We start from the raw sequence: 26,236 nt of genomic DNA on the forward strand, positions 1-26,236 counted from the left end.
GGGGGTGCTGTGTGTATTTGACTGCTGACAGCTCTCCCCATAGGAGTGTGGGGGAGAGAGTGTGGACTTTACTACTCACCGCTCTCCCCCTGGGTGTGTGGGGGATAGAGAATGTGATTTTGACTATTGACTGCATTCTCCAGGGGTTTTTGGGGTGAAAGTGGGTGGATTTGACTGCTGACTGCTTTCTAGGCGTGTGATGGTTTGAGAGTGTGGACTTAACTAATCACTGCTGCACTTGATCTTTTGGGGGAGTGTTTCGATTTTACAATTCACTGCTCTCCCCAGGGATGTGTAGGGGGAGAGTGTGAACTATATTACTCACTGAACCCCAGGAGTGTGATGGGGAGAGAGTGTGGACTTTACTACTCACTGCTCTCCGCATGTGTGCATGTGTGGGAGAGAGTGTGGACTTTAGTACTCACTGCTCTCCGCAAGTGTGCATGTGTGGGAGAGAGTGTGGACTTTACGACTCACTGCTCTCCCCAAGTGTGTATGTGTAGGAGAGAGTGTGGACTTTACTACACACTGCTCTCCGCAAGTGTGTATGTGTGGGAGAGAGTGTGGACTTTACACTCACTGCTCTCCCCAAGTGTGTGTGTGGGGAGAGAGTGTGGACTTTACGACTCACTGCTCTCCCCAAGTGTGTATGTGTGGGAGAGAGTGTGGACTTTACTACTCACTGCTCTCCGCAAGTGTGTATGTGTGGGAGAGAGTGTGGACTTTACTACTCACTGCTCTCCCCAAGTGTGTATGTGTGGGAGAGAGTGTGGACTTTACTACTCACTGCTCTCCGCAAGTGTGTATGTGAGGGAGAGTGTGTGGACTTTACTAATCACTGCTCTCCCCAAGTGTGTATGTGTGGGAGAGAGTGTGGACTTTACTACTCACTGCTCTCCGCAAGTGTGTATGTGTGGGAGAGATTGTGGACTTTACTACTCACTGCTCTCCTGGGGTTCATTGGTTTGAGAATGTGGACAGTCCTGATATCTCCTCTGCGTCCCGCCCCTTTAACACACCTGTCACCGGCACCTTGTATTGTTGTTTATTTTATTACATTAAATTCTCAGACATGGTGAAACATTTGGTGCAATTAGTTGCGACATATTATTTTACAACTTATACTGCTTGAGATATGAATTTGGACAAGCGCTTTAAATGATTTGATAAATTGCCTCTGGTTTATAGTGTTTCAGTGATTGCAGAACAGACAGTGTTAGGAGCCTGGTGGAGAGAGAATCAGATACAGTATGAGAGAGAACTCTTCTGATCGTCTCATTATTTCAGGAATTTAACACATGCAGTAAAGGGATATGTCACCACATTCTTCAACTGCTCTCTGAATTTAGTCTGTGAGACGGCATAAATACATGTGTTTGTGCAGCAACTCAGGAGCTGGAGCATGAATCCCAGTTCTTGTACAAAGTCAGGTGCAATCACAGACCCATACCCCAAAAACAACATCCGGCTCCATATACAAGTCAGAGTAAACACTGCCCACAACAGGATAAAGTTCCCTGATATAACGAACAGTAAAATTATGGATTTCCTTCGGCTCTCCATCTCTGGGTCTCTGGGGCTCTCCCTGCTGCTGTGAGTCCGGAGTCTCCTGCGGGCGCTGCTGGCCACTAAAATGTGTCTGACGGTGAAAGCATTGAGCAGCAGAATCAGAACGAATGGGACACACGGGGTGAGGATGTAATGAAGGAGTTCGATTGCTGCCCACACACGTGATTCTAAAACATTGTTTGTTGTCTCACAAAACCAGGGTTGATTGGAAAGTAAATACTGCTGCCTGAACATAAAGTACCAGAACATATTCTTCAAACAGCCCAGCACACTCACTGTTCCCAGAACCACAGCTGCCGTTTTCTCGGTGCAATATTTACTTTTCAGCTTCTCACAACAAATGGCCACAAAACGATCAAATGTGAAAGTAACGGTGAACCAGACAGAACAGTCTGTGGCCGCGAAAAGCAGGACGGCGTGGATATTACACACGGGGATTGAATCCAGGAACTGAAAATGAACCTGATAAGCAATCGGAATCTGCCTGAGTATCAGATCAGTGATAACGACCAGTAGATCGCCCACTGCCATGGCCAATAGGTACCGAGTGACAGATTTGGAGAGACCGCACTTTCCCCGAGAGAGGATCATAATCGTTAATAAGTTCACTGCAAGGAAGGGAAGTAAACAGGGAAATTATACATCAGGCTGGGACACAATGTAAATATTAGCTCCGTCTCTGGATCCCCTGTAAATATGAGTACTGGCTCTGGCTTCCCTGTAAATATTAGTACCGTTTCAGGATCCGCTGTAAATATTAGTACCGACTATGGATCGCCTGTAAATATTAATACTATCGGCGGATCGCCTGTTAACAATAGGGCGATCTCTGGATCCCCTGTAAATATTAATACTTGGCTCCCCTTCTAATATTACTGCTGTCTCTAGATACCCTGTAATTAATAGTAGCATCTCTGGGTCTCCTGTAAATATTAGCACCGTCACTGGATCCACTCTAAATATTTTTAACATTTCTGGGTCCCCTGTAAATATTAGTACCATCTCTGGATTCCCTAAAATATTAGCACCTTCTCTGGATCCGCTGTAAATATTAGTACCGACTATGGATCGCCTGTCAATATTAATACTATCCGCGGATCGCCTGTTAACAATAGGGCGATCTCTGGATCCCCTGTAAACATTAGTAGCGTCTTTGGATTCTCTGACAATATTAGCACCGTACCTGGATCACCTCTAATTATTAGCAAGAACTCTGTATCCCATGTAAATATCAGTAACGTCTGTGAGTCACCTGTAAACATGTGTACGATCTCTGGATTCCTTGTAAATGTTGGTGTGATTATTGGTTACCCTATAAATATTCGTATCGACTCTGGATCCCCTGTAAATATTAATATCGTCTCTGGACCCCGGTAAATATTAGTACGTCCCCTGGAACGCCATATGAATATTCGTATAAACTGTGGATCCCCTTTAAATATTAGTACGACTTCCGGGTCCCCTCTAAATATTCGTACCGTCCCTGGATTCCCTATAAGCATTAGCACTTTCTCTGGATCCCCTGTAAATATTAGTATATCACTGGCTCCCCTCTATATATTAGTACCGTCTCTGGATCACCTCTAAATATTAGCACGAACTCTGTATCCCATGGAAATATTAGTACAGTCTGTAGATCACCTGTAAATAAAAGTACAATCTCTAGATCCCCTGTAAATATTGGAGTGATCTCTGAATCCACTTTACCAATTAGTATTGACTCTGGATCCCTGTGAGTATTATTACCGTCTCTGGGCCACCGTAAACATTATTACCATATCTGGATCCCCTTTAAATATTAGTAATGACTCCGAATCGCCTGTAAATATTAGTGCCATCCCTTCATCTCCTGTATATATGAGTACCGTGTCGGGATCCCCTGTAAATATTGTTAAGGTCCCGGGGCCTCCTGTAAATATTAGTGCCATCTCTGGATCCCCTGTCAATATCTGTAACATCTCTGGATCCCCAGTAAATATTTGCACAGTGTCTGGATCCCCTGGAGATATTAATACCGTCTCTGGATTCCCTATAGTTATTAGTAACATCTCTTGATCCTCTGCAATTTTATTACATTGTTTGGACCCCTACAAATATTATTACATTCTCTGGATCCCCCGTAACTATTGGTACCATTACTGGATCCGCTGTAAATAGAAGTAACACATGTGGATCCCCTGCAAATAGTAGTACCTTTTCTGGATCTCCTTTAAATATTCGTATCGTCCCTGGATTGCATGTAAATATTGGTACCATCTCTGGGTCCACTGTAAATATTAATACCATCTTTGGATCCTCCGTAAATATTAGCACCGCCTCTGGATTACCTGTAAATATTAGCATGATCTTAGCAACCCTGTAAATATTTGCACAATCTCTCCATCCTCTGGAAGTATTAGTTCCGACTCTGGTTCCACTCTTAAGATGAATACCATCTCTATGTTCCTGTACATATTAATACTGTTTCTGGATCCCCTGTAAATATTGGTCCTTCTCTGGATCACCTGTAAACATTAGTACCGTCCCTGGATTGGAAGTAAATTTTAGTACCATCTCTAGATTCTACGTAAATATTAATGCCTTTTCTTTAAATATCCTTTCAAATATTAATAGCTTCTCCGGATCCGCTGTAAATATTAGTACTGTCTCTGGCTCCACTGCAAATATTAATAGCATCTGTACATCCCTTGCAAACATTAGTATCGTTTATGGATCCCTTTCAAATATTAATACCGTCTTTGTAACCCCTGTAATATTAGTACCGTATCCAGATCAACTGTAATTATTAATATGATCTGTGGATCCTCTGTAAATATTAGTACGATCTCCAGATCCACTGTAAATATTAGTGCAACTTCCGGATCCCCTGTAAATATTAATACCATCTCTGGATTCTCTGTAAATATTAGTATCGTCTCGGGACCCCTCTATGAATATTAGTACCTTCTCTGGATTCCCCTGTATATATTAGTACCCACTCTGGATCTCCTGAAAATATTAGTACCGTCCCAGGATCCCCCTGTAACTATTAATAACATCTGTGGATCCACCTGTAATTATTGGTACCCTCTTTCGATCCCCTTCAAATATTCGTAAAATCTCTTGATCCCCTGAAGATATTAGCACGACCTTTCGATGTCCCTGTAAATATTATTATCAGCTGTGGATCCCCGTAAAAATTACTATCGTCTCTGGATATCCTGGAAATATTGGTACATTTTCTGGTCCCCCAATAAATATTAGTTAAATCTGTGGATCCCCTGTAAATATTGGTGCGATATCTGTGGATCCCCTGTAAATATTACACCAGACTCTGGATATCCTCTAAATATTGGTAACATTTCTGGATCCCCTGGAAATATTAGTGCCGTCTCTGGACCCCTGTAAATATTAGTGCCGTCTCTGGACCCCTGTAAATATTGGTACAATATCTGGATCCACTGTAAATATGAGTAAAGTTTCTGGATCCGCTGTAAATATAAGTACAATCTCTGGATCCCCTGTAAATGTTATTACCGTCTCTGGATCCCCTAAAGATATTAGCAAGATATCTGGATGCCCCTGTAAATACTGGTATCATCTGTGGATCCCCTGTAAATATTATTACCGTCCCCGGATCCCCTGTAAATATTAATACCGTCTCTGGTCCCCTTTAAATAGAAATACCGACATTGGATTCGACCGTAAATATTAGTGCTATCTCTAGATTCTCTAAATTTTAGTACCATCTTGGGATCCCCTGTAAATATTCTTTCAGTCTCTGGATTCCCGACAAATAGTAGTACGATTCCTGCATCCACTGCAAATATTAGTATCGTCTGCGGATCCCCTGTATATATTATTACTGTAAGGAGTCTTACAAAACCAGGTTATAGTCCAACAGCTTTATTTAAAATCACAAGCTTTCGGAGGTTTCCTCCTTCGTCAGGTGAGTGTGGGATTCCATAAAGGTACAGCATATATAGTCAGAGAACAATGCCTGGTGATTTCAGATAATCTTTCTAACTGCCAGTTATCAATGCAATCAAAGGAGTGGAATAGTGTTCAGACAGAGAAACATTACATACAAGGCTACTGAATACACTAACAGTCAGAACATAAAGACAGAGAGAGAGAGAGAGAAACATTCGAAAGGCAGAGAAAGAGAGAGAATGAACAGTTGTATTAAAAACAGATAATTTTTTTTCGCTGGTGGTGTTACATGTAGCGTGGCATCAACCCAAGATCCCGGTTGAGGCCGTCCTCATGGGTGCGGAACTTGGCTATCAATTTCTGCTCGACGATTTTGCGTTGTCGTGTGTCTCGAGGGCCGCCTTGGAGAACGCTTACCCGAAGATCGGAGGCTGAATGTCCTTGACTGCTGAAGTATTCCCCAAACTTCGGGCTTCAAAACACACGACAACGCAAAAACGTCGAGCAGAAATTGATAGCCAAGTTCCGCACCTATGAGGGCGGCCTCAACCGGGATCTTGGGTACATGTCACGCTACATGTAACCCCACCAGCGAAAAAAAGTTATCTGTTTTTAATACAACTGGTCATTCTCTCTCTTTCTCTGCTTTTCGGATGTTTCTCTCTCTCGCTGTCTTTATGTTCTGACCGTTAGTGTATGCAGTAGCCTTGTATGTAATGTTTCTCTGTCTGAACACTATTCAACTCCTTTGATTGCATTGATAACTGGCAGTTAGAAAGATTATCTGTAATCACCGGGCATTGTTCTCTGACTATATATGCTGTACCTTTATCGAATCCCACACTCACCTGACGAAGGAGAAAGCCTCTGAAAGCATGCGATTTTAAATAAAGCTGTTGGACTATAACCTGGTGTTGTAAGACTCCTTACATTTGTCCACCCCAGTCAATCACCAGCATCTCCACATCATATATTATTACTCTCTCTGCAACCCTTGTAAATTTTAATATCGTCCCTGGATCCCATTTAGATATTAGAACCATCTCTAGACACCTTGTAAATATTACTGTGATCTCGGGATTCCCCTGTAAAATATAATTTCGTCTGTTGATACCCTGTAAGTATTAGTATAGTCTCTCGATCTGTGTACAGTTCTGGTCAACACATTACAGGAAGGATATAATTGCACGAGACAGGGTACAAAGGAGATTTACGAGGATATTGCCAGGACGGGAGAATTTTAGCTGTAAGGAAAAATTGGATAGGCTGGGGCTGTTCTCTTTGGAACAGAGGAGGCTGAGGGGTGATTTAATTGAGGTGTACAAAATTATGAGGAGACTAGATAGCGTGGATAGGAAGGACCAATTTCCCTTATTAAAGAGGTCAATAACCAGGGGGCATAGATTTGAAGTGATTGGTAGAAGGATTAGAGGGGAGCTGAGAATTTCTTTTTCACCCAGCGGGTAGTGAGGATCTGGATCTCACTGCCTGAAAGGGTGGTCGAGGCAGAAACCGTCAAATCGTTTAAGAAGTACCTGGATGTGCACCTGAAGTGCCGTAACCTACAAGGTTACGAACCAAGAGCTGGAAAGTGGGATTAGGCTGAGTGGCTCATTTTCGGCCGGCGCGGAAACGATGGGCCGAATGTCCTCCTTCTGTGCCATAATTTTTGTATGATTCTATGATTCTATAGTTCACCTATTAATATTATTACCGTCACCTGATACATTATAAATATTCTTATAACCTCTGGTTCCCCTGTCAATATTGGCACGATCTCTGGATCACCTGTAATTATTAGTACCATCATGCACCCCCGTAAAATATTAATACTGCCACTGGATCCGCTGTCAAGATTAGTAAAGTCTCAGGATTCCCTGAAAATATTACCACCGTCCCTAGTTCTCCTATAAATATTAGCACTGTCTCTGGATCCCCTGAAATATTATTAACGTCACTGGATACTCTGTAAATATTAGTGAAGTACCTGGATCCCCTGTATATATAAGTGCAGTCTCTCGATCACCTGTAATATTAACATGAACTCTGGATCCAATGTAATTGATGGTATCATCTGTGGATCTCATCTGTATATTCGTTCAGTCTCTGGACATCTTGTAAATATTAGTACTGCCTTTCGATCCCCATTAAATGTTAGTACCTTCTCTGGATTACCTGTCAATATTCGCACGAACTCTGGATCCCCTGGTGAGTAGTAGGATCTTCTGGCGATCCCCTGTAACTATTGGTACCTTTCCTGTATCCCCTTTAATTTTAGTACCGTCACTGGATTCCCTGTAAATATTTGCACTCTTCCTGGATCCCCTGTAAATATTCGTAACATCCCTGGGTCCACTGTAAATACTAGAAAGCTTCCTGGACCGCTGTAAAAATTAGTACCATCTCTGGATCTCCTGCAGTACCTGTAGTAATTAGTACCTTCTTTAGATCCACTGAAAGTCTAAGTACCGTATCTAGATCCACTGTAAATATTAGTACCGTCTCTGCATTCCCTGTTAATATTATTAGTCTCAGGATTGCCTGCCAAATATTAACATCATTCCTGGACGCTATGCAAATGTTAGCACAAACTCCGGATACCCTGTAAATATTAGTGTGTTCTCTGGGTCAAATTTAAATATTACTCTGGATCTCTTGCAGGAGATCCAGATTCGGTAATAATATTTACAGGGAATCCAGGGATGGTACAAATATTCACAGGTTATCCACATATAGTACCATTATTTACAGGGAATCCAGGGATGGTACAAATATTCACAGGTTATCCACATATAGTACCATTATTTACAGGGAATCCAGGGATGGTACAAATATTCACAGGTTATCCACAGATAGTACCATTATTTACAATGGATCCAGAGAAGGTAGAAATATTCACAGACGATCCTGAGACGTTATTAAAATTTACAAATAATCCAGAGATCGCACTAATATTTAAAGGGGATCAAGAATCAGTATTAAAATTTACAGGGAATTCAGAGACCATAGTAATATTTACATTTGACAGAGAGCACACTAATATTTGCAGGGTATCCGGAATTTGTGCTAACATTTTCACAGCGTCCAGGGATGATGTTAATATTTGGCAGGCAATCCTGAGACTCTAATAATATTAACGTGGAATGCAGAGACGGTACTAACATTTACAGTGGATCTGGATAGTACAAGATCTGGATTACAAGTACCATCTCTGGATCCCATATCAATATTAGTACGGTCCCTCGATTCCAGATAAATATTAGTTCCGTTTCTGGATGCCCTGTAACGAGTAACACCTCTACAGATCACCCGTAAGTATGAGCACAGTTTGTCAGTCACCTGTAAATTTCATTACCGCTTCTGGATCCCCTCGAAATATTAGTAAAGTCTCTGGCCCCCTATAAAGGTTAGCACCGTCAATGGACCCCCTTAATAATTAGTAAAATCTCTCGACCCCTGTAAATATTGGCACCTTTTTTGGACCCACGTAAATATTAGTAAAATCCCTGGATCCCCTCGAAATATCAGTCCACTCTACGGACCCCTGTAAGTAGAATTACCGACACGGCATCCCTATAAATATTAGTAACGTTTCTGGATCCCCTGTAAATATTAGTACCGTCTTTGTATCCGCTGCAAGTATCAGTACCGTCTCTGGATCCCCCATATATATTATAACCATTTCTGGGTCCACTGTAAATATTAGTATGATCTCTGGATCCCCTGTGAATATTCGTGCGTTCTCTGGGACCTTTTTGAATTATTAGTACCGCCCGTGGACCATCTAAAAAATTAATACCGCCTCTGGACCTCTTCAAAATATTATTACTGCCCATGGGTCCCCTTTAAATATTAGTACCGGCTCTAGACCCACTGTATATAGTCGCACGGCCTATGTATCCGCTATGAATATTAGTAACGTCTCTTGGTCCCCTACAAATATTAGTGCCGTCTCTGGATCCACTGTAAATATGAAATCCATCTCTGGATCCCCTGCAGATATTACAACTGTCTCCAGATTCCCTTTAAATATTACAATTGTCTCTGGATCCACCGTAAATATTAGTATCGTCTCCGTATCCCAACCAAATATTAGAAACATCTCTGGATCCCATGAAATATTAGTATGATCTCGGGGTCCACTGTAAACATTAATATCGTTCATGGATCCGCTGTAAATATTAGTAAAGCCTCTGGATCCCCTTTAAATATTATTACACCTCTGGATGCCCTGCCAATATTATTAATATCTCTGGGTCCCCTGTAAATATTATTATGATTTCTAGATCTCCTGTAAATTTAAATAACGTGTCTGAATTGCCCGTAAATATTGGGATGATTTCTGGATAACCTGTAAATATTATTGTGATCTCTGGATCACGTGTACATTTAATTAACGTCTCTGGATCGCCTGTGAATATTGTGACGACCTCTACGTCACCTGTAAATATTAATAAGGTCTCTGGATCCCCTATGAATATTAGTACCGTATATGGATCCCCTGTAAATGTTAGCACAAACTCTGGATCTCCTGTTAACATTAGAACTTTCTCTGGAACCCCTGTTAGCATTATTACCTCTCTGGATCCCCTGTAAATATTATCACCGTCTCTGGGCCCCTACGAGCATTATTATATTCTCTGCATCCGCTATAAATATTAGGGCCATCTCAGGTTCCCCTGTTAATAGCAGTACGATCACTGGATCTCCTGTAAATGTTAGCACACAATCTGGATTCCCTGTAAATATTAGCACCGTTTCTGCATTCCCTGTGAATATTAATTCGGACTCTGGACCCCCTGTAAATATAATTAAAATCTCTGGGACACAGAAAATAATATTATTATCTCTGGATCCTTTGCAAACATTTGAGTGATCTCTGGATCTCCTGTAAACATTAACTCTCTCTATGGATCTCCTGTAAATATTAGCACAGCTCTGGATACCCCTGTAAATATTAATACCATCTCAGTATCCTGTGTAAATATCAGTACCGTCACTGGATCCGATGTAAATATTAGTGTTGTCTCTGGATCCCCTGCAAATATTAATATTGCCTCGGGATCCCTCGTAAACATTAGCGCTCTCTCTGGATCCTCTGCAAATATTAGTACTCCCTTTGGTTCCACTGTAAACATTAGTACAGTCTTGGATCCCCAGTAAATATTAGCACCGTCTCTGGATCCCCCACAAATATTAGTACTGCCTTTGGATCACCAGTAAACATTTGCACCGTCTCGGAATCCCTGCAGATATGAAATTCGACTCTGGATCCCCTGTAAATATTAGCAGTGTCTCTGTATCCCCTGTAAATATTGCAACCATCTCTTGATCCCCTGTAAATATTAGAACCATCACAGGATCCTCCATAAATAATAGTAGCGCCTTTGGATCGTCTGTACATATTAGTACCATCTCTGTATCCCCCGTAAATAACTACGTATGGGTATGATCTTATGGCCATTACAGAAACATGGCTGCAGGGTGACAACGACTTAAATATACCAGGGTATTTAACAATCTGGAAGGACAGGCAGGAAGGAAGGGGAGGTGGGGTGGCTATGTTAATAAAGGAAGGAATCACTGTAATACAGAGAAATGATATTGGGACAAAGGATCAGGATAAGGAAACAGTTTGTGTAGAGACAAGGAATAATAAGGGGAAAAAACACTATTGGGCGGAGTATATAGGTCTCCTAATAGTTGCAACTCTGCTGGAAGAAGTATTAACCAGGAAATAGTCGGGGCATGTAAAAAGGGAACAGCTATAATTATGGGGGATTTTAACTATCATATTAACTGGACAAATCAAATTGGGCAGGGCAGCCTTGAGGACGAGTTTATTGTGTGTATTGGGGATGGATTTCTTGAGCAGTATGTAACTGATCCGACAAGTGGGCAAGCAACCTTGGACATGGTCCTGTGTAATGAGCCAGGATTAATTAACAATGTCCTAGTTAAGGATCCCCTTGGAATGAGTGCCCATAACATGGTTACATTCCATACAGGGTGAGAAGGTTGGATTTCAAACGAGCGTCCTGAGCTTGAATAAAGGAGACTATGATGGTACGGGAGCGGAATTGATCAAAGTGGACTGGGAAAATAGATTAAAGGGTAAGACGGTACATCAGCAGTGGTGTTCATTTAAGGAGTTATTTTAAAATTAAAAAAAAAAAAATTTCCACTGAGGAAAAAAGGGTGTAAATGTAATGACAGCCATCCGTGGCTAAGTAACGAAGTTAAGGATAGTATCCGACTAAAAACAAGGACATATCAGGTAACCAAACTTAGTGGGAAGATAGAAGATTGGGAAGTCTTCAAAAGACAGCAAAAAGTAACCAAAGGATTGATTAAGAAAGGGAAGATAGATGATGAAAATAAATTAGCAAAAAATATAAAAAACAGATAGCAAGAGTTTCTACAGTTATATAAAAAGAAAAAGGGTGGCGAAGGCAAAAGTAGGTCCCTTCGAGGATGAGAACGGGAAATTAATGGTGGGAAACATGGAGATGCAAAAATGCTGAACAAATATTTTGTTTCAGTCTTTACGGTAGAGGACACTAAGAATATCCCAACACTGGACAAACAGGGGGCTCGAGGCGGAGAGGAGCTAAATACCATTGAAATCACGAAGGCATTGGTACTCAGAAAATTAATGGGACTCAAGGCGTATAAATCCCCTGGAACTGATGGCTTACATCCTAGGGTCTTGAGGGAAGTGGCAGCAGGGATTGTGGATGCTTTGGCAATAATTTTCCGAAATTATCTGGACTCAGCAAACGTTCCGGCAGATTGGAAAACTGCTAATGTAACACCCTTATTTAAAAAGGGTAGTAGGCAGAAGGCTGGAAATTATGGACGAGTTAGCCTAACATCTGTGGTGGGTAAAATTTTGGAGTCTATTATTAAGGAGACAGTAGCGGAACATTTGGATAAACATAATTTAATAGGACAAAGTCAGCATGGCTTTTCGAAGGGGAAGTCATGTCTGACAAATTTGCTTCAGTTCTTTGAGGACATAACGTACAGGGTGGATTAAGGGGAACCAGTGAACGTAGTGTATTTAGATTTCCAGAAGGCATTCGACAAGGTGCCACATAAAATATTATTGCTCAAGATAAAGAATCACTGGATTGGTGGTAACATTCCAGCATGGGTGGAGGATTGGTTAGCTAACAGGAAGCAGAGAGTTGGGATAAATGGTTCATTTTCGGACTGGCAAACAATAACCAGTGGTGTTCCGCAGAGGTCGGTGCTGGGTCCCCAACTCTTTACAAGCTATATTAACGATTTGGAGGAGGGGACCGAGTGTAACATATCAAAGTTGTCAGATGATACAAAGATGGGAGGGAAAGTAGAGAGTGAGGAGGACATAAAAAACTTACAAGGGAATATAGACAGGCTGGGTGAGTGGGCGGAGAATTGGCAGATGCAATACAATATTGGAAAATGTCAGGTTATGCACTTTGGCAGGAAACATCAGAGAGCAAGTTGTTATCTTAATGGCAGCAACTGGAAAGTACTGCAGTACAAAGGGATCTGGGGGTCGTAGTGCAAGAAAATCAAAACGTTAGTATGCAGGTGCAGCAGGTGATCAAGAAGGCCAACAGAATGTTGACGTTTATTGCTAGGGGGATAGAATATAAAAACAGCGAGGTATTGCTGCAGTTATATAAGGTATTGGTGAGACCGCACCTGGAATACTGCATACAGTTGTGGTGTCCATACTTAAGAAAATACATACTTGCTCTCGAGGCAGTACAAAGAAGGTTCACTCGGTTAATCCCGGGGATGAGGGGGCGGACATATGAGGAGGGGTTCAGTAGATTGGGCCTCTACTCATTGGAGTTCAGAAGAATGAGAGGCGATCTTATTGAAACATATAAGATTGTGAAGGGGCTTGATCGGGTGGATGCGGTGAGGATGTTCCCAAGGTTGGGTGAAACTAGAACTAGGGGGCATAATCTTAGAATAAGGGGCTGCTCTTTCAAAACTGAGATGAGGAGAAACTTCTACACTCAGAGGGTGTTAGGTCTGTGGAATTTGCTGCCCCAGGAAGCCTTGGAAGCTACATCATTGAATAAATTTAAAACAAAAATAGACAGTTTCCTCGAAGTAGATGGACTTAGGGATTACGGGGAGCGGACAGGAAATTGGACATGAATTTATATTTGAGGTTGCGATCAGATCAGCCACGATCTTATTAAATGGCGGAGCAGGCTCGAAGGGCCGATTGGCCTCCTCTTGCTCCTATTTCTTACGTTCTTATGTTCTTAAATATTACTACCGTCCCTTTACCCCCTTTAAATATTAGCACAATTTATGGACAACCTGTAAATATTGGTACGGTTTCTGGACCCATTGTAATTATTAGTACCTATTCTGGATCCCCGTAAATATTACTTCCGTATCTGAATAAAATGTAAATATAAATACCGTCACTGGATCCCCACTAAATTTTAGTCGCATCTCTGGATTCCCTATAAATATTAGTACCTTTCCTGGATCCCTTGTAAATATTAATATCGACTATGGACCCCATGTAAATATTAGCACCATCGCTGGATATTATAAATGTCGCTTTGCCCCCTTTAAATATTAACACGATCTCTGAAACCCCTACAAATATTAGTATCAACTAAGCATTCCTTGTAATATTAGCACCGTCACTGGAACCGCTCTAAATATTGATACCTCACTGGTTCCCCTGGAAATATTAGTACCATTTCTGGATCCACTGTAAATATTGGTAACTACTCCAGATCCCGTAAACATTAGCACCGCCTCAGCATCTGCTATATCTATTCGTACAGTCTCCGGATCCCCATAAATATTAGTCGCATCAGTGGAATCCCAGTGAATATTAGCAGCATCTCTGGATCCATTGTAAACATTAGTACTCCCTCTGGATCCCCTGTAAATATTAGTACCGTCTGTGAACCTCCTGTAATTATGGGATCTCTCTCTTGATCCCCTTTAAATATTTGTGCGTCTCTGGATCCATTCCAAATATTAGAACGATCTCAGGATCCCTTGTAAATATTGTTACCGTCTCTGGATCCTGTGAAAATATTAGTATCGCCTCTGGATCCCCTGTAAATATTTGCACGATCTCTGAAATACTTGTAATTATTATAACCGCTTCAGGATTCCCTGTAAATAATGGTATCGTCTCCGGATATACAGTAAATATTAGTACTTTTTCTGGATCCACTGTAAATGTTAGTACCTACTCTGGATCCCCATAAATATTAGCACCGTCTCAGCATCCACTGTAAACATTAGTACCATCTTTGGACCCCCTACAAATATTAGTGACGTCTCTGGATTCTATGTAAACATTAGCACTCTCTCTGGAAGCATTGTAAATAGTACTATCGTCTTTGGACCCCTGTAAATATGAAATCCGTCCGTCTCTGGATAACCTATAACTATTGCAGCTATAGCTGGATGCCCTGTAAATATCAGTATCATCTCTGGATCCCTTGAAAATATTAGTACCATCACTGGATCCCGTGTAAATATTCGCATCTTTTCTGGATCCCCTGTAAATATTAGTTCCGTCTCTGCACCCCACCCTGTTATTAGTACAATTTAAGGATATTCCTCTAAATATTAGTACCGCTTCTGGACCCCGTATAAATATTGCAGGAACTCTGGATACACTGTAAATATTAGTACATTCTCTTGGTCCACCGTAAATATCAGTACCGTCTCTGGATCCGCTGTAAATATTACTGCCGTCTCTCGATCCACTCCAAATATTAATACGTCTGAGGATCTCCTCCAAATATTCGTACCGTTTCTGGAACCCATGCAAATATTAGTACCGTCTATGGATCTTTTGTAAATAATAGTAACGTTTCCGGTTCCCTTATAAATATTGGTGCCTTCTCAAGATCCATGTAAATATGAAATCCGTCTCTGGAGTCCCTGTAAATATTAGTACTGTCTCTGGAACCCCTATAAATATTGGTAGGTTCTCTGGATCACCTGTAAATATTACTACCATCTCTGGATCTCTTGTAAATATTAGTAACGTCTATGGATTCCATTTAAATATTCGTACCGTCTCTGAATTCCCTATAAATATTTGCACGATCCCTAGATCTCCTGTAAATATTAGTACAGTCTCAGGATCCCTTGTAAATATTAGTACCGTAGATTCCCTGTAAATATTATTACCGTCTCTGGAACTCCTGCTAATATTAGTACCGTCACTGGATCCCTCTCTAAATATTATTACCCTTCCTGGATCCTTCTCTATACATCAATACCGCCTCTTTAACCCTCTGTAAATATTAACACCATCTCTGGATCACCTGGAAATATTAATATCCTATCTGGCTCCACTGTAAATATTTGTACCGTCCCTGGGTCCCCTGTAATTATTATTACCATTTCTGAATCTCTCTGTAAATAGTACTTTCTCTTGATCCCCTGTAATGTTAGTACAATCTCTTTATCCCCTGTAACTATTAGTATGATTTCTGGATGCCACTCTTAATATTATCACCGTCTCTGGATCCTCTGTATTTTAGCAACGACTTTGGATCCCCTGTATATTATCACCGTCTCTGCATCCTCTGTATATTAATACCGTGTCTGGGGCCCTTTCAATTACTGACAGCCCAAGAACACTGTAAAACTGATGCACGCTCAGGGACCCTGAAATAAAGGCTCCCTTCCAGGGACCCATTGTGCATTAAATCTCACACCCATGAATCCCCGTAAATATATCTCCCTACCCTCTACCCGCATCAATTTATCTTCCACCACGGATGCCCCCCTTTCATTTTTGAGCTGGATTTTGGGACTTACCATGAAAACGACCTGCAGCGAATGTGGGACAGAGAACGAGAAGAATAGTAATACAGTCAAACATGGTTTATAGAATTAATAGCTGAATATTGAGATTTACCTGGGACATCAACAGCAGCCAGCGTGGAACAGGGAACGACAAGAACAGTAACACAGTTAAATATGATTTATTGAATTAATAGCTGAAGATAGAGTCTTACCTGTAACACCAACAGCAGCGAATGTGGGACGGGGAATGACATGAAGATTAATACAGCGAAACATGGTTTATAGAATTAACAGTTGGATATACTTACCAAAGATTCCAACAGCAGCGAGCAGTGGATAGTAAATTACTTGAGAACCAAAGAGCGCATAATATATCCGATCCTCTAATGGCAGTGAATCATAATATACATAGAGATATTCAAAAGTCCAGAATGGGCTGTTCCAATCCATTGTTCTCAGATTACGACCCATTGTTGTAACATTAAAATATTTTGTTCTCAAATTATGATCCACTGTTGTAAAATTCCAAACTATTGCTCTCAGATCTATTCTTTCCCTTCTGTAGAGCCGATGAGCACTGTTAATGCGGGAGGTGATGCTCCCATTGACACTATGGAATAGCATGTTGAAAGTAGATGCTTATTTATAACAGAGAGAAACACTCCAGTGACACAATTATGGTCCATGGAGACTGATATTAATTACAGTTACTGAACAAACAGATTCAGTTAACAACTTTAAACCCAACAATTTTTGTATCACAACATATACTTTTCCAAATATTACACAGATAGAAATCTCAAAGTCCAGTACATTATTTTAATAAATATTTGGACGAACAGAAACTATGAGACCCGCAGTCTAACAACACTAATGTGAAGGGAGAGCAGTTTCATTTACAGATTGCAGATTATTTCTGAGTGAAATCCTTTAATTTCAGACAGTTTCTACCCACTTCTCATGGGTTGGGTTCACATTCAGAGATGGAAACTGAACCATTCAACTGGTCAGTTTGGAGACCACCCTGAGAATATTGGTGCAATCTCTGAATACCCCGTCAGTATTGGCAAGTTTATGGATCCTCTTGTAAATATTAGGGCAGTCTCTGGATCAACTGTAGATAATGGCACAGTCTCTGGATTGTAATGTAATTATTCGGACAGTCTATGGATTTCCTGCAAATATTCCTACAGACGATGATAACGACTCCATATACTTCAAAAATATTGATCCGCTTCAGGACTTTTTGACACAGTCTGTGGACTGTCTGAATGTGCACACTGCCTCGTAACGCTGTAAATATTGAACCACTCCCACAGACCCATGTAAACACTAATATTGTCTGGGTATAATCCTTGCTATCCCTTTATGTATTGATTCACTCTCGCAGACCCCTATAAATTCTGACAAATTTATGGAAAGGCTGAATGTCTACGGTCCTTAGAACATAAGAAACGGGAGCAGGAGTAGGCTATTTGGCCCCTTGAGCCTGCTCCACCATTCAATAAGATTATGGCTGATCTTCGACCTCAACTCCACTTTCCCTCCCGATCTCCATATCCCTTGATTCCCCTGGAGTCCAAGAATATATCGATCGCAGCCTTGAAAATACTCAACGACTGAGCATCCACAGCCCTCTGCAGCAGAGAATTTCAAAGATTCACAACCCTCTGAGTGAAGACATTTCTCCGCATCTCAGTCTTAATAGGCCGACCCCTTATCCTGAGATTTTTCCTCCTAGTTCTGGACTCTCCAGCCATGGGAAACCACCTCTCAGCATTTACCCTGTCAATCCCCCTCAGAATCTTTTATGTTTCAATGAGATCACTCCTTATTCTTCTAAACTCCAGAGAGTTTAGGGCCATTCTACTTAATCTCTCCTCATAGGACAACCCTCTCATCCCAGGAGCCAGTCTATTGAACCTTCGGTGCACTGTCTCTAAGGGAAGTATATGCTTCTTTAGATAAGAAGACCAAAACTGTACACAGTATTCCAGGTGTGGTCTCACCAAAGCCCTGTACAATTGTAATAAGACTTCCTTACTCTTGTACTCCAACTCCTTGCAATGAAGGCCAACATGACATTTGTCTTCCGAATTACTTGCTGCACATGTATGCTATTTTTTTTTAAATTTCTTGTACGGAGACACCAAAGTCTCTCTGAACACCAACATTTAATAGTTTCTCTCCATTTAAAAAATATTCTGTTTTCCTATTCTTCCAACCAAAGTGAATTACCTCACATTTCCCCACATTATACTCGATTTGCTAGCTTTTTGCCCATTCACTTAACCTGTCTATATTCCTTTGCATAGTTGTTGTGTCCGCCTCACAGTTTACTTTGCCACCGAGCTTTGTATTGTCAGCAAACTTGGGTACATTTAACTTGGTCCCTTCATCTAATTCATTAATATAGTTTGTAAATAGCTGAGGCCCAAGCACTGATCCTTGCGGCACCACATTACCAACCTGAAAATGACCCGTTTATCCCTACACTCTGTTTTCTATCCATTAACCAATCCTCCACCCATGCTACTATATTACCCCCAACCCCATGAGTCCTTATCTTCGGTAATAACCTTTTATGTTTCACCTTAACGAATGCCTTTTGAAAATCCAAATATAATACTTCCACTGGTTCCCCTTCATCCACCCTGCTAGTTACATCAGCAATATCTCGAGTAGATTTGTCAAACACGATTTCCCTTTGATGAAACCATGTTGACTCTGCCGAATCATACTCTGATTTTCAAGTGCCCTGGTACCACACCATTAACAATGGATTCCAGCATTTTCCGGAAGACTGATGTCTAACTGATCTGTAGTTCCCTCTTTTCTCTCTCCATCCTTTCTTGAATTGCGGGTTTATATTTGCTACCTTTGAATCCGCTGGGACCTTGGCACCCTAATATATTGTGACTCACTCCCACAGACCCCTGTTCACACAGGCAAAGTCTGGGGGAAATCTGAATATCGACAGTCCTTCATATCCCTGTAAATGTCGCACCAAACTCTAAAACAGTCCTCTCCCCCAAAAGCAGTCACTGTTCACCCATTCCCAAAATCTGACACAGAACTTCCAACAAAATAGGTCAGAGTCCCCTCCCCACAAAATCTGACACAGTCCCCTTCCCTCAAAATCTGACACAACACCCACTCCCCCAGTATCTGACACAACACCCACTCCCCCAGTATCTGACACAGTCCCCTCCCCAAAATCTGACACAACACACAATCCCCATAACATTTGATACCGTCTCCTCCACAAAATCTGACACAATTGCCTCCCCCAAAATCTGACACAATCCTCTCTCCCAAATTCTGACTCAGCTCCCCCTCCCCAAAACTCTGAAACCGTCGCTCTTCCCTAAATTCTGACAGAGTTCCCCTCCTCCAAAATCTGACACACTCCCTTCCCCCAAAATGTGACACAGCGCCACTTGCTCTAAAATCCGAGACAGTCCTCGGCCCCCAAATACTCCAAGTTTGACACGGCTCCCCTCCAACCAAACTCTGACACTGCCCCCACAAATTCACAGAAATGTCCCCTCCACCAAAATCTGATACACACCCCTCCTTCCAAAATCTGAGACAGCTCCCCATCCCACAAAATCTGAAAGAGTTCCCCTCCCACCAAATCTGATACAGTCTCTTCCCCGAAAATCTGACACAGTTTACGCTCCCCTCAAATCTGAAACGGACCCTCCCACAGGGCTCGAATTTAGCAGGCCTGCGGGTTCCCAGCGGGTGGTCCTCCGGGAGCGTCGAAAACGCGGACGGGTAATTGTGTGCGTCCCCCACGCGATCGCGGGATAATTGGACCCATTAAGGCCTGCTTCCGGGTTCTGCGCTCCCCAGCTGCGTGCCGGCCGGCTGCGCATGCGCAGTACCGTCGACGCGATGTAGGAGCTCCAGTTAAAGGGGCAGTCTCCCAAAGCCCCTCCTGCTGCAAGCAAGAGGTCTGGGAGAATGGCTCAACCAAGGGGAAAGGCTGCACCCCGTTTTTCAGATCTGGCACTGCAGCTGATGCTGGAGGGCGTGAGGAGGAGGAGGGAAACACTCTTCCCTGAGGATGGGCGCAAGTTCCCTGCCGCCGCAACCAGGAAGGCATGGGCAGAGGTGGCGGCGGAGGTGAGCAGCAGGGGCAACACCCCAAGGACTTGGGAGCAGTGCCGCAAGCGCTTCAATGACCTGACTAGGTCTGGCAAGGTGAGTACACCAACGCACCCTCCCACATCCCGTCCCCACCATCACGCCAAGCAGATCACAACCCCCTCCTGCACAGCCACCACTGCGCTCCATCAGCAATCCTCACAGCCACTCATTCACCATCCTCGCCGTGCACGCAAGTACCCACCGTCCCTGACCCCACCCGAACACTACCACACACCCCAATCCCCATGCAATGGGATGGGCACGTGGCCCACACTTCCTCCCATCCGTTCCGCGCCACGCTCAACCCAACCACACCGATGCTCGATGCGTCTCACAATGCAAGACGCACCCACTCACACATCTGTGTTTTGCCTTCACAGGAGAAGAGGAGCAAGAACAAACGCGAAAGGGCACGCACCGGAGGTGGGCCGCCGCAAGTGGTGGAGCTCACCGACGCAGATGTGGAGGCGCTCGACCTCGCCCGCACGCGACATTGCCTGTCGGTGGCCGATGGCGAGTGTGTCGCTGCCGAAACGGCCGGTAAGGGAAAGCTGACACTCAACACCCATGATCGCGAGTGACCGTATCATCACCTGCCATCAGGCGCACTGTCAAGTTGGTCCACATGCCTCAAAGTGCCCTCTGTTCTCTTGCAGGTGCGTCTTTGGATCAAGCGAGCATGGAGGGCGATTCCTCAGAGGACATGGCGGTCTCTGAGGGTGCATCGTCACATCAGAGCCAACCATCCACCAGCGCAGAGACACGCACCTCGGTGGGTCCCCCTCGCCAACTAGTTGGGGTAGCACTTGGTGAGTCACTGCGCACGAGTGAGCATGAGCAGACCCTGGTGGCAGGGGCAGCCGCGGAAGCTCCGCGACGGAGGGAGCACTCATCTCCAGGCTCTGCTCAGCCGGACCCAGATGCTGAACCCAGGGGGCCACCAGAGAAAAGGAGAGTCGTCGAGGGCCACCAGCTAATTGCTGAGGTGCTGGCAGAGGTGCCGCGCGCATTGTCCACAATAGCGCAGGCGATGGAGGAGTCCACCTCCTGCATGTGGGCATTGGTGGCGCAGGCACAGGAGGGTACCGGCGACACAGTGTCGCGGGTAGGTGCGGGACTGTCTGCGGTGGAGGACAGGCTGGCCTCCCTCGAGCGTCACGCACAGCTCCACTTCGAGTCCTTGCAGGCCCTCACAACGTCTGTACGGATTCAGGGTGAGCAACATTCCGACGCCACCAACAGGCTGAGGGATACACTAGGGGTGGCCTTGCAAGGCCTCACACATGCCATCCAAACTGCCGTCCAGCAGGGTGGAAGGGGTGATGTGGGCCGAGGCCAAGAGAGGGATGATGGTGACCGGGGACATGGAAGCGGGGACGCCTCTCAAGGCGTCCCCACGTCCCACCCGTCGCCCACCTCTCAACCAGCACCCGCAATGGTGCCTCCTCTCCAGGTGGCCGAGTCTGCCCCTGCCCCGGTGCAGGAGGAGCAGTCTGTGGAGGTGCCCTCACGGGCACCGAAACCCAGGGGCCGTCCGCCAAAAGCATCTACCCGGTCAAGGCAAGAAGACGAGCAACCTGCCACTACCTCTGCTGGAGCCACAGGGGTAGCACCACGTAGGGGTTCCCGGAGAAGAATTCCAAAGGCCTTATAATCACAAAGGGAATACACCAGGGTGTTTATTATTTTGTACTTTGTTTCTTAAATGATGTCACATTCCACATATTAAATAGTCTATTCTCACCACTCCTGCCACCTCTCGTCCATTCTTCCGCGGCTTGTGCAGTAGTTGCGTTCCGTGGAGGCCATCATGACGGCGAGCACCTGCTGCCACCCATTGGGCACACTGCTGTGGGTGCAGGATTACTGGCAGCACTCTTCAGTGGAGGGGGCTGGTATGGCCGCTCGCATGTGCAGGTGAGGAGATGCGAGCGCCTCGCAGTGTCTGACTCTAGGAGAACCGTTGACGTATGAGTGCGTCCCTGGCCCGGCGACCATCCCGGTGAGTCGCGGCTCGGCGCATGGGTCGTCCAACATCCTCGGGCGCGTCCTCCTCCTCCGCCTCCTCCGCCTCCGCCTCCTCCTCCTCCTCCTCCTCCTCCTCGCCCTCGCCTTCCTCAATGTGGGTGGCAGGTGTGGATGGGGCCTCCTCCAGCGGCACCCCTCTCTGTTGGGCCATGTTGTGCAGGGCACAGCAGACAACTATGATTCGTCCCACTCTGAATGGTGTGTATTGGAGCGCTCCCCCAGAACGATCAAGGCACCTGAAGCGCATCTTGAGAAGCCCTATGGTCTGCTCAATTGTAGACCTGGTAGCAGTGTGGCTGTCATTGTACCGACGCTCCGGCTCGGTGATGGGGTTCCTCAGAGGTGTCATGAGCCACGTGTGGAGGGGATACCCCTTGTCGCCGAGGAGCCAGCCGTTGCCGGCGTTGGGTGCCTGCAGGATTGGCGGGACGGCGGACTCCCTGAGGACGAAGGCATCGTGGCAGCTGCCGGGGTATCTGGCGCACACGTGTAGGAATCTCTGGCGGTGGTCACAGATGAGCTGGGCGTTCATGGAGTGATACCCCTTCCTGTTGATGAACAGCCCTGGCTCATGCGGAGGTGCCCGTATTGCGATGTGGGTGCAGTCGATTACACCCTGCACCCGTGGGAAGCCGGCCATGGCATGGAATCCAACCGCCCTCTCCATCTGGCTGCGCTCGTCCATGGCGAAGTTGATGTAGTGGGAGGCCCTGCGGAACAACCCATCGGTGACCTGCCTTATGCACTTGTGTGCAGAGGACTGACAGACCCCGGTGATGTCCCCGGTGGCACCCTGGAAGGAACCGGATGCGAAGAAGTTGAGGGCAGTGGTGACTTTGACGGCGACAGGTAAGAAGATGCTGCTTGGTCCATCAGGGAGCAGCTCGTCGTTAAGGAGGCTGCAGATGTCGGCGACTACCTGGCGATTGACTCTGAGCCTCCGTATGCACTCCTCCTCGGAGAGGTCCATGAAGCTGAGCCTCGCTCTGTACACCCTGTGCGGAGGGTAGTGCCTCCTGCGACGCATCTCTCTCTGCGGTTGCCCTCCCTCCTGCTGTGCAGGTGGGTGTGCCGCAGCACCGTGTTGGGGGGCCCCACCTCTCCGAGGCGGACGGCGTGGACTGCGAGGCTGCTGGGGCTGGTCATCCTGTTCGTCCTCCGACGATGTCAACGCACCACCCATCTGGCAGGTGTTGGTGTGAGGGGTTGTGCAGGGTAGGTGGGTGGGTCCTCGGACTGGGGCTGCGGTTTCGTGTCGGTCTGTCCTCTGGCTTGGCGGGGGTTGGTGGAGGGCAGGGGTTGCCCTATGTGACGCGGTGGCCTCCTGCGTGGGTGAGGGCGCTCCCCCGTGGAGCGCACCTTGGCACCTGGCACAGGCTGCTGGCTGCAACACGCCTGGTTTGAAGGGTCCTGTTTCCCCCAGTGTGGGAAACTGACTGCTTTGACCGTAAAATCCCACACTTCCTCTTTTGACAGCTGCTTCAGCTCATTAACTGACCACAACGAGCAAGTTAAGTGCTCTCAAGTGGAACCCCGCTGGCTTTAATTGCCTGCGGGATTCCCACCAGCGGGGCTTGCGCGCGCAGCCCCGCACGTCAGCGCGGTACTCGGAAGTGGCCGGGATTTCGTCCGAATCCTGTCACGTGATCGGAGATCGGGATTTTCGGGGCCCCCCCGCTGGAAACCCGCAGGTAACCCGACCCTAAAATCGAGCCCACAAAATCTGACACAGTTCCCTTCACTAAAATCTGAAACAGTCTCCTCCCTCCAAAATCTGACACACTCTTCCCCCACAAAACCTAAAAACAAACCCCTCCCCACAAAAACAGACACAGACTACTCCCAATAAAATCTGACACAGTCCTTCCCCCAAAAATGAGACAGCTCCACCTCCACCAAAATCTGGCCCAGTTCCCTTTACCAAAATCTGACACAGTCCCCTCCCACAAAAGCTGTAATAGACCACTCCCCACAAAATCAGACACAGATCACTCCCCACAAAATCAGACAGATTGCCCTTCCTCAAAATCTGGCACAGTCCAATCCACCAAAGTCTGAAACAGTTCCCTTCACCAAAATCTCACACAGACCCCTGCCACAAAATCTGACACAAGTCCGTTCCCCCAAAATCTCACACCGTTACCTTCCCCCAAAATATGAGAGAGATCCTCCCCCAAAATCTGTTAGTCCCTTCCCCCCAAAATCTAACTCAGCTCCCGCTCCCCCCACAGCAGGACGCAGTGCCCTATGCCAAAATCTGACACAGATCACCCCACAAAATCTGACATAGTACCCAACCCCAAAACCAGACAGAGTCCACTCAACTCAAATCTGACAGCCCCCTCACCCAAAATCTGACTCAATCCCTTCACGAAAATCTGACTAAACTCCCCCTCCCCTCAAAATCTGACACTCCCGTCCCCCCAAAATCTGACACAACTCCCCTCAACCAGAAACTGACACAGTCCCCTCGTCAAAATACGACACAGCCCCACCCTCAAAATCTGAATCAGCCCCTCCCCCCAAAATCTGACACAGCTCCCACTCCCCCAAAATCTGTTGCAGTCCACTCACCCAATTTCTGATACTGTTCCCTCCCTCAAAATGTAAAACAGCTCCCTGTCCCCTTAAATTCTGGCACAATCCCCTTCTAACAAAATCGGACACGATCCCCACCACCCAAAATCTGACACAGTGGGGTCGATCTTTTCAGGGCAGTGGGTTCTCAGCAGGGGGTCGACTGGGCGCGTGGGTAATGTGACCGTTGAAATCAGTGTGCTCCGCACGCAATTAAAGGGTAATTGGAGCCACTTACCTTTGCCTGTGGGTTTCCCGCCGGTCAGCTGCGCGGCGTGCGGACTGCGCATGCGCAGTATGGTCTGTCAGCTGGAGGAGATCTATTTAAAGGGGCAGTCCACCTGACGATCCGGATTCTTTCCCCTCAGTCTGGTTCAGTAACAACTGAAGTCGAATACATTTTAAAGTCCAACACATCTTTAATAGCAGGGTTCTTAGTCTGCAGCATTGATTTGGACTCCTGATAGAGTCCCTCTATGCTGGCAGAGCAAGAACAACAACATACAGAAGTCCACACGTTTTTATACAAATCAATAGGGTTGGGACATACTTAACGAGGGTCAACACCAATCATAAGCCGGGCACAGGTTTCCATGCGAGGTTACATTATTTCCGACCAATCATAAATCGTCCATGTGCTGATCATGCTGCTGTTAGACATCAAAGGGGATAACTTCCTCACTTTCCAACTTAGAATGTTCTTCCCTGTTCCTTCTGTTCCTTATCTCCCAACCTGGAATGTCTTTCAACTTTGGCTAAGCTCGTTCCCTATATTGATCTGCCATAAACATGGAGACATTCAGACCAGTCCTTGACTCACATCAAAGACCTATCATTGATAAGACAATGCAGGCCTGCTGACTAAGCAAACATATGGCCCAGCAGGAGGGCCAGGTCACTTGTATCAATCTCAGTTACTAACTAATTAACCCTTTCTAACCATTTTGCATTCTGCTTCTTTGCCACGTAGGCATTTTAATATTTTACCGAAAACTGACCACGTAGGGATTCTCACACCAATGCTCCGACTGCAGCAAACAACCAATGCTGCACCATCGAGCACGCCAGAGGGAAGGCAGGCCCAAGATTTTCAGACTCCTCACTCCAGCTGCTGCTGGATGGGGTGAGGAGGAGGAGGGAAATATTTTTCCCGTCTGATGGGAGGAAGTGCCCTCCCTCCACCACG

At 45.3% G+C, this 26,236-nt stretch overlaps 1 protein-coding gene across 1 annotated transcript; it reads right to left on the bottom strand.

The window, feature by feature from the left end:
• Positions 1 to 1,278: 1,278 nt before the first annotated feature.
• Positions 1,279 to 25,340, bottom strand: LOC137306104 (probable G-protein coupled receptor 139). Its single transcript, XM_067975167.1, has 2 exons — positions 25,289 to 25,340; positions 1,279 to 2,177 (listed from the first exon to the last, which is right to left on the bottom strand). The coding sequence occupies exons 1-2, from the start codon at positions 25,338 to 25,340 to the stop codon at positions 1,279 to 1,281; spliced, it is 951 nt and encodes a 316-aa protein (XP_067831268.1).
• Between the last annotated feature and the right edge of the window lie 896 nt (positions 25,341 to 26,236).

Source organism: Heptranchias perlo, chromosome 42 (genome assembly GCF_035084215.1).
Source record: "Heptranchias perlo isolate sHepPer1 chromosome 42, sHepPer1.hap1, whole genome shotgun sequence".
NCBI lineage: Eukaryota > Metazoa > Chordata > Chondrichthyes > Hexanchiformes > Hexanchidae > Heptranchias > Heptranchias perlo.

Coding starts and splice junctions, on each gene's coding strand:
- LOC137306104 (XM_067975167.1), bottom strand. CDS start 25,340: ATGCGCAGTCCGCACGCCGCGCAGCTGACCGGCGGGAAACCCACAGGC. Junction 2,178..25,288: donor CGGGAAACCCACAGGCAAAG/GTAAGTGGCTCC, acceptor CCTTCCTTGCAG/TGAACTTATTAACGATTATG.